General features: G+C 38.4%; 1 protein-coding gene across 2 annotated transcripts; it reads left to right on the top strand.

Moving 5' to 3' along the window:
- Positions 1-482: 482 nt before the first annotated feature.
- On the top strand, positions 483-2,246 carry LOC114276838 (protein FAR-RED IMPAIRED RESPONSE 1-like). 2 transcript variants are annotated; one of them, XM_028218675.2, is made up of 4 exons: positions 483-1,522; positions 1,604-1,684; positions 1,785-1,850; positions 1,956-2,246. In XM_028218675.2, the coding sequence occupies exon 1, from the start codon at positions 620-622 to the stop codon at positions 1,520-1,522; it is 903 nt and encodes a 300-aa protein (XP_028074476.2). In that variant the 5' UTR covers positions 483-619; the 3' UTR covers positions 1,604-1,684; positions 1,785-1,850; positions 1,956-2,246. The 2 variants fall into 2 exon arrangements, with proteins under 2 accessions (XP_028074476.2, XP_028074475.2); XM_028218674.2 differs by having other exon boundaries at positions 483-1,684.
- The last annotated feature ends 7,549 nt before the right edge of the window (positions 2,247-9,795 follow it).

The raw sequence follows: 9,795 nt of genomic DNA, 5'->3' as shown, positions 1-9,795 counted from the left end.
AAGCTTATTCAACAAGCTTTGCAAGAGGGAGATCCCTCCATACACGTGTATGGAGGGGAGCCAAAGTTATACAGCTGTCCAAAAATATCTGCAAAAGCAGATGAACAGCAATCGGCCGGCAAAAAATGCCATCTTGGCCAAACAAAGTGCCGACCGGCACAAAAAAGTGCTGACCGGCAACAAATAGTGCCGACCGGCAAACTATATTGCCGGTGGCAGCAAAAACCAGCCGGTGGCATCTAGCCACTGCCGGTGATGGGTGGGGATGGTCTACAAGCCCCACCCTGCCTCTCAAGGGCAAGATGCAAGTGTTTGGTGCAAAACCAGACACTAAACGGTCAAGTTCGGGGATCCTGAGGCAAGGCGCGCGAGCCGAGACCTCCGGGAACTCCAAACGAACACAAACATGGATAATCACCGAGTGTTCAAACGGTGACGTCCAAGTCTTGAGGACGGTCAAAAATGGGGTGTCTACAACTGGGAAGCAATGATTGAAAATTTCAATTTGAATGATAACGAGTGGTCAGGGGTATTATACCGTGAGTGACATAGGTGGATTCCTGCCTATGTTAAAGACATATTTTGGGCTGGCATGTCAACTACACAATGAAGTGAGAGTATGAATGCATTCTTTGATGGATATGTGAACTCCAAGACAACCTTGAAGCAATTTGTTGAGCAGTATTACAATGCGTTGAGAAGTAAAGTAGAGAAGGAGACAAAAGTAGATTTTAAGTCTCGTAACAAATTGTATGATTGCTTAACGGTGTATCGTTTTGAGAAGCAATTTCGTGCAGCTTACACTAATTCCAAATTTAAAGAAGTTCAACTAGAAATGAAGCGTCTAGTGTATTGTTGTGCAAATCTTATCAAAGAGAAGGGAGCAATTTGTACCTATCATCTGAGGGAGGCTATTGTTATGGGTGAGGGGATGAAGAAAGCGGAATTTGTTGTGTACTTTAATTCAATTGAATGTGAGCTCCAATGTATGTGTCGGTTGTTTGAGTTTAGAGGTATTATGTGTGCACATTCACATTCTGTGCTCATTGAGAGATCCATATATGAGGTGCCAACTAAATACATTGTTTCGAGATGGAGAAAAGACTTGGAAAGAGGCTACACATGCATTCCAACCACATATTCTAACTTTGGCTCTTATCTACATCCAAAGTTGCATGATAACTATCACAACACGTTGGATGAGATCCTAGATCTTGCTTCCAATGATGATGCTAAACACAAAGTGATTCAACTTGGGTTGATGAAAATCAAGGATGCAGTGAGAACAGTTCAATCAAGTAGTGTGAGTAATGTGCCATATACTAGTACTTTACCACCTTCCCATACTTCACTAAAAAGTCCATCTCGTATCAATACTACAAAAGAAAGCATGACTCGCAAGGTACTAAGTCCTTTGGTTGCTCGCCGAAGAGGCCGTCCATGTACGAAACGGAAGGTTAGCAACATTGATGCAATAGTCAATCGATTGAAGGGAAAGAATAAGAAGGCTAATCCGGTATAGGTACATTTTTCATTCTGCAGTACATATGTATATTGCAGAATTTGTTAAACTTCAAATATTCATCAATGTTTGGTAGTATAGGGTCAGAAGGTGCGTCAAGGTGAACCTCGTAAGTTAAGCTTTCCTTGTATGGGAGGCGTGCAACACACTATGTATGAACCGGTACGTGTTAAATATGAAGGTTGTTTCGTGTTTTTTATTTTGGCTTTTAATTTTAGTGCTTGAAATTAGTAATTACCTTGTGTTACTATTTCATCATTAGGTGCCGCCAAATCAACCTTACTATTGTCCTTCTATGGATGCCATATCAGACACTTTTCTTGTACCGGTATGTGTTGAACGGACTTAATATATTGCACTTTGTTTGTTGTCACTTGATATTGGTGAATATGTTTGTGGAATTTTTATTTTATTATTTACTTTATTTTTACAGGCACCAGTTACCACAAGTGGGGACGACATTGGGAGCACATCTCATACTGAAGCTGGAATGGTCAACAATATTAGCAGTAAAAGTTCGATAGTACCATCATATTTTGTTGACTTGAACATCGACAGGGATCCGAATGTCCCATTTTTTTTTTTTAGTTTCGAAGTGCTAATTGTACGTGAATTTCATTTGTAAACTTCGGATTGTTCACTTAAATGTCCCATATTTTTTTGTTGAATGAATTGAAGGTCCCATATTTTTGAGTTGAATGAATTGGATATTTTTTTTTTATTGTTACAAATGGTTCTGTAGTGCTTGTTGATTCTGTTAGAAATGTTGATTCTATAGTGCTTGTTTATTCATAGAAATTTCATTTGTTGATTCTGTTTATTCTTAGAAATGGTTCTGTTAACCAATACATACTGTTGATGCTTGTTGATGCTTTGGGTACCCTGTTGATACTTGTTGATGCTTTGGGTACACTGTTCAAAGAAATGGAAGCCAATTGTTCTTTCCTGATGCAGTGAATGAAATCTGTTAGGTATGAAATCAATCTGTCTTTGGCAGCCCATAAGTCTATTCAATAAGTCTTCTGCTGGCATCAGTTTTTTGTCTGTTCAATAAGTCTTCTGCTGCAACTTCGTTGATTTAAATGATCAAGTATTTTTAGTCAATATTTTCTATTAGTAGTAATATGATTGGTTTGAAAAAGAATAGCTGCTTTGATTCTTGTTTTCACTTATACCGATTAATTTTTAGTTTTTAGCAGTTGGAAATTGATAAGTTGAATGTTACAGGTGAACTCTGCAAATCCTGGAAGAATGGATTCATTTCTTGTAGCTCATCAAGGCAAGCAAACTCCCCCTGTGCTGAATAATCCATATGAGAGTTATGGTGGTGGGTTTGATCACTCAAGGAGAAATGACATTGAAAGCAAACTTGTCAATCCTGGTCGTGTAACAGATTTCATAGCATTTCATGTGAAGTTCATTCAACAGATTTCATGAGAAATGACCCTATTTATTCAACAGATTTCACACATTGTTCATAATCAATACACACTGTTCATTCAACAGATTTCACTGAACAGATTTCATGAGAAATGACCCTGTTCATTCAACAAATTTCACATCAAGTTCAACCTATTATACACCTTCAACCTGTTCAACCTGTTCATTTAACACATTGTTAATCAATACACCTATTTTTGCAAACCATCACATATAATACACACTGTTAAGCAACCAACTGTTCATTCAACAGATTTCACACATTGTTCATAATCAATACACACTGTTCATTCAACAGATTTCATGTCAAGTTCAACCTGTTATAAACCTTCAACCTGTTCAACCTGTTCATTCAACAGATTTCATGTCAAGTTCAACCTGTTATAAACCTTCAACCTGTTCAACCTGTTCATTCAACACATTGTTAATCAACCTGTTCAACCATTGTCCAAAAAAATCCACTGTTAAGCACCTGTTCATTCAAGACCCTGTTAATCAATACACCTGTTTTTTCAAACCATTAGATTTTTAAGTAGAAAAGCACAAAACCTAACTAGAAAAGTAGATTACATTCATAGCATGTTCCAAAACCTAACAACTGAATCATTTACATTATAAAGTACAAAAATACACAAAATACAATGACATAAGTCATTGCCTTGAAAATCTTCTCCATCATTTGAAGCCTTCTATCATACTCATGAATTGCATTCTCCATCTCACCAAGCCTAATCCTTAGATCATTAATTTCTTCTGTTCTTGAATATGTTCGAGGTCCAGCATTCGCACGGATTGTGGAGGTAACGTCGTCGTTGTCATCATTTGCAAACCTGAAGTAATGTAGTGTTCGTTCGCACTCTACAATGCACAAGAATCAGTTAATCAATAAATGACAAATGAAATTTGTAAAAAATAAAAGATTAATTTATATAACAGATACTTACATATTTTGTTGGGCAAACAAAAAACACACGTCCTTCATTTCCATTCTCATTGGTTCGCACAATATGCATGGAAGCTGTTCTTCCACAATTACACAATATTGACTTTAATCTTATGGTCCTATTATTAGTAGAAGATAAAGCCATTTTTTTATTTGCATAACAAAAACCAACAGATTCAACTACCTATTAGTAGAAGATGATGCTCTTCCTATTTTTTTTTATCTTACAGGTTGTTCTACCTATTAGTAGAAGATGATGATTCAACTACCTATTAGTAGAAGAGGATGCTTCAACTACTTACCAACAGATTCAACTACCTACCAACAGATTCAACTACGTATTAGTAGAAGATGATGATTCAACTACCCATCTGTTTAAAATAGAGACAGATGCGTTCAAGATTGAACTCTCTTGTCAGGTTAATCTGGAATTAATTTTGATAATAGAGTTCAATCTTGATATGTTCAATTAACCAGGCTAATCTTGATAACAGAGTTCAATCATGAATTAATTTGGTTAACAGGTTCATCTTTTTTTTTTTTTGCAAAACTCTGTTCAATCGGTTAAATTAAGATAACAGAGTTCAATCTGTTTTTCACACACAGAACATTGAATTATTCATTGAATTAATTTTGAAATTATTTAACATAGAAACATTTCATGAAGTTTAGGAGCATGTCATCAATTTTTCACATAACATTTCATGAAGATTAAAAATTAATTCAAGATTAACCTGTAATTATACAAGATTAACATTGCAATGCATTCATACTCTACAAGGTTAATTCAAGACAAAATTAACATTGCATGAATTAATTATACAAAATTAATTCAACAAATTCATCTAAGACAACCTTGAAGCAATGTATGAATGCATTCAAGATTAACATTGCATGACCAAACTCATGACAGATGTGTATTTCAAGCAAAACCCTAACCCTAACCCTAACACAAATTGCAAACAAAATCCCAAACCCTAACACATCACAAATTAAAGCCAAATCCCAACCCTAACACAAATTGCAAGCAAAATCCAACCCCAAACACTCCCAATCGACTAACTTTGCGATTTCAGGTTTACCCTAACTTAAACCCTAACTTTGCAATTTCAGGATTACCTCAGATTCGCTGTCGTTCGTCCTCCGTCGTGGTTCGTCGTCCTCAATTGTCGTTCGTCCACCGTCTCGTCGTCCTTCGTCCCCCGTTTCGTCGTCCTTCGTACTCCTTCAAGAGACAGGTGAGATAGTTGAGAGTGAAGAGATAGAGAGGAGAGAGAGGCGAGAGTGAATGAGAGGGATGAGGCGAGAGTGAGAGAGAGGTGGTATCAATTTTGAGGTGGTATAGCTTAGAGGGACGAGATCGAGAGGAGAGAGAAATTTGTCCTTTCGAGCCATTCGAGCCCGAAATATTCGAGCTACGGCTTATTTTTGTTACGATAATTTAGAATAACAAATCAACTCAAAAAAAAAAAAAGAAAAGAAAAAAGAAACATCGATTATGTTCATCTTCCTCATGATTTTTCAAACTTGAAGTCGGTGGCTTAATTTTTTTTGTTCTCAACCAATATAGAGTGATCTTTTTAACAGTCAAACCTGGTAGTCTGTTCAGTAATTATAGTTGAATTTATAGCATTCAGATACAAGAGTTCTTGATCTACCAGGGACTTTTTTTATGGGCATTAGTGATTTTAACCCACTCAAATTGATTGTGGGTTTGCACTGTGTAAGTAATACTTTTGATTAGTGTAATCAGTTGACGATATTGTACGTCACCCATGAAGTCACAAGCACTCATTGTCCAAAAATTTATTTTATTGGATACATTAATACTTGAAGGGTTCTATTTGAATTGGCATTCTAATATAGATTTTAAAAATAGGGAGAAGACTCTTTTTTTTTTTTTATAAGAAGGGAGACGATTTTTTTTTATATTTATATAGAACTTTTGAAAGTAGATATATCTTTTTTGAGTATTTAATTTCAAAAATAAAGAGATGGTTTATATACGACTCTTCATGACTTTTAAAAAGTATAATATATTTAAGAAGGTAAAATTAAAATTTAACAAAAATGGAAAATATGATAGACTCTTCACACTTTTATAATAGTAGTACGCGAGAAAACTAATAGCAAAAGCTTCACCCTTTTTTTTTTTGTGTGTTCCCCATGTTAATTTGACTCTAAAACGAACTCTATACACTTTCAAATAATAAGATGACAACAAGTCTAAAGCCTTTTTAGTTTTTTATTTTATTTAATTTTATTTTTATTTTGTGTGTGTACTTTCTCATAAAAAAGTAAATTTTTAATTATATTTTAGAAGGAATTATACTAACAGTCCTTATAGTTTGTAACTCGTGTCACTTTGGTTCCTGATTTTTTAATTGTAACATATTTGATTCTGAATTTCAAATCTTGTTCTAAATAAAGACAATTGAGGATACCATTGCTCAATTTCAAGGGTAAAATCGTCAATTTGATAAATTATAAACTAATTTAACAAAAATGAATATCAAAAAAATATTTTTAAATTTAAAAAAATTATTTCTACATGTAGACACCCCATTTTTGACCGACCTTAAGACTCAGATGTCATCGATTGAGCACTCGGTGATGATGCATATTGTGCTCGTTCTGAGGTTTCGGAGTCTTGGCTGAGAGCCTTGCCTCCGGACTTCGAGGCTCTTTTGTGCTTTGCCTCGGTTTGCGAACCAGGTCCCATTTTCTCCGTTTTCTCTTTCCGAAGGGAGGGAGAGGTCTCGTAGACCATCTCTCAGTGGCCGTAGGCTACGCTTCGTGGTCGTAGGCCATTTTTCCCGTTTGAAGACCAGTTTCTGATTTTTTGGAGCCGTCGGCCGTGTGTCAAGGTTCGGGACCGCTTAACTACCTCCGTTTGCTCCAATTTTTGGCACACACCTTGTTTCCTCACCTTAGAGGGACATTGAGGCCCGGGAGACCACCTTCGTGGTAGCGCGCCACCTCCGGTGCCTAGTAGCCTGTTTTCGGGGCCCGGGCCGCGTGTTTTGGCCTCCGAACCCTCGTTTTGCATCGGTTAGGGTTCATTTTTGGTATGGACCCTATTTTCTTTGTTTGGAAGGTGGTACTATAGTGGGAGACCAACAATTTTTTTGGAGACCATTTTCTCTCTCCTCCAGTCGGTTTTCTTGATAGAAAGCTGGTTTTCTTCATTTTTGGACCATAATTTCTAGTCTTCCATACCACCATTGTGTTGTATTCATCTAGGAGGCCACCAATAATGGTAGGCCGACCAACTTTTCTTCCTGACCCTTTTGAACCTTGCTAGAAAGCTGGTTTTCCTCTCTCCTGGGCCACAATTTCTGGTCTCCCACCATACAACTGTGTTGTACTCATCTGGGAGGCCACCTTTCTGGTATGGCCGACCAGCATTTCACCTTGACCCTTTTGATCCCTGGTCGGCCGACCAGGGGGAGTGGTCGGCTGACCACCTTGGCTGGTCGACCAGCCTTCTGCATTTTGGCGTTCTTGAGTGCAACACAGCTATGCCAGCTGTGAAGCATTTGGCCCGTCCTTCGAGATTTTGACCCTCTTGTTTGTCTTCTTAAGGATGTTTTGACCCTTTTGCTTAGCTTCTAAGAGAAGCTTGACTCTTTTGTCAAGCTTCTTGAGGAAGCTTGACCCTTTTGGTCTAGCTTCCTCAAGAAGCTTGACCCTTTTGCTTAGCTTCTTTTAGAAGCTTGGCATTTTTACTTGAGGCTTCTCCAAGAAGCCTTGGCCCTCTCCCTCTATAAAACAAACCCTCCTCTCCATTTGCAAGGGTTGAAGAATTTGGTTAAGACACTTTGCATACAACTCTCCATATCTCTTCATCCCAGGCTCTAAACTCCATCATTCTTCGCCATTTGCACACCAACCCTTAGCACAACACCTCCACCATCCATCCAAGCATCTTGGAACTGATTTGCAGAGGTTGAAGGCTCACCATCTTGGTCCAGAAGTTGCTGGAGGTCTTCTCTACAAGGATGAGTCTCTATTTCCCCCATTTTGGCATTGTTTTGCTTCATTCTTCAGCCTTATTTTCAGGCATTTCTGGGTTTCATCCTAAACTGAAAAGTGTCTTATTTTGAGCTCCTCTTGAAGTTTGATTAAGGACACTTTTCTGTTTAAGGTCATCTACCTCCTTGTATGCTCCATTCCTCTTTGTAGGCTTATTTTGCTTCCTATCTTAGCCTTGCTTGCAAGCATTTTTGAGATTTGTCATAAACTGAAAAGAGTCTTATTTTTAGCCCCTCTTGAATTTTGATTAAGGGCATTTTTCTTTTGGGGGTCATCTACCCCCTTGTATGCTTGTTTGCATCTTGTTTTGAGCCTTGCATCTAGGCCTTTGTTTCATGCTTTGTTTGGCCTTCTAGCCACTGAAATCCAGTGGATTTTCAGTGGCTAGCACACTGTTTTGAGAGCCAAAATCAGAGGGGGGGTGACCCCCTCTCTCCTTGTCTTGTTTGTTCGCCCTTTTGGCCTTCCAAAGGGCCCCCTACTTGCATGTTGTGAAGTCACATTTCAGGCCCTATTTGGTGAGTTTTAAGGTCTGCCTTAGCTATGTCCGGAGCCCTTTTGGCCATATTTTGTGTCCCTCATGCATGTGTAGAGCAATCCTATTCAAGGCCTTTCTAAGGGACCTTTGATTGCATGCTTCATTGACCCATTTCAGGGCCTTTTTAGTGAGTTTTAGGACCCTCATAACTGATTTGCAGAGGTGGTTTTGCCATGTTGCATGTCTATCTTACATGTGTTGAACAACCCTCTTATTGGCCTCTTAAAGGAGCACCTCATTCGAACATGCATTGACTGAGTTTCAGTGGGTTTTTGGGGTTTATTTGACATGCCATGTTTCTGTTTTTGGCTGGTTTGGTGACCTCTCTTGTGCTTCATATACATGTAGTGAAAACCATGCTTACTAGCCTATGTTGCATGTTGTTTTGGCCCTTCATGTTAGCACTTTTTGGTCATGCCTTAAACTGATCTTAGGCATATTTTAGACTACTTTAGCTCGGTTTTTGGGTCTCATGGTCGAATGGTGTTTGTTTTGCATGCTTGTGGTTCAATACACTTGCTTAGCTTGGAGTTTCGGGGTCCATTACATGCATATACTGAGGTATTTCCTTGTTTTGGGGCCATTATACATTATATTTCAGAGCTTGTTTGAATGCCATATTGTCATGTTTTATACTCTTTAAATGCGTTTGAGAGTCGGGCTTGTATGCCTCATTTACCGACCATTGAATGAGCTCCATTTCGCTGCATTCCGAGCCATCATTTTAGGCCATTTCCCCACTATTTCAGACCTACCTAGGGTTTGTTTGGGGTTGGTTTTGCCATTAGTGCATTGCTTTGGGTACCTCTAGTGTAACGCACTTCACTAGTTTCAGTACCCGGGCCCCCTAGCTTGCATTGTATGCCATGTTTGCATGTTTCGAGACCATTTTGTATCATGTTTCAGAGCTGGAATTTTTGTGTTTGTATGCAATATTGCATCATTTTCCATGCTTTGGTAGAGTGGCATTTGATGCCTTAGGATCGATCCCTTGCATCATGCATGTTTGTATGTGTTTTGGTTGTCTCATTTCCATCACATGGCCACTGATGTGAGTGTGGCTGAGGTCCACTCATGTTGGTGTAAGTCCATTGTACATCGTGTATGCCATTTTAGTCCATAGCATTGCGTATGCTAGGTTGCATGTTAGAGCATTGTATATGCCATGTTACATCACGTGCATCGTATATGCCATGTTAGTCCATAGCATTGCATATGCTAGGTTACATGTTAGTCGCATTGTGTATGCCATCTCATTCTCATTTGCATTGTGTTTGGGATAGGAGTTAGCCCGAGCACAGGAAACAAGGGACGTTT

The sequence above is a fragment of the Camellia sinensis genome, chromosome 7 (genome assembly GCF_055761805.1).
Source record: "Camellia sinensis isolate YWXY chromosome 7, ASM5576180v1, whole genome shotgun sequence".
Lineage (NCBI taxonomy): Eukaryota > Viridiplantae > Streptophyta > Magnoliopsida > Ericales > Theaceae > Camellia > Camellia sinensis.
This window is presented reverse-complemented; position numbering and strand designations above follow the sequence as displayed.

What these genes read in the sequence shown, in the direction of transcription:
- LOC114276838 (XM_028218675.2), top strand. Translation starts at nt 620, where the DNA reads ATGAATGCATTCTTTGATGGATATGTGAACTCCAAGACAACCTTGAAG.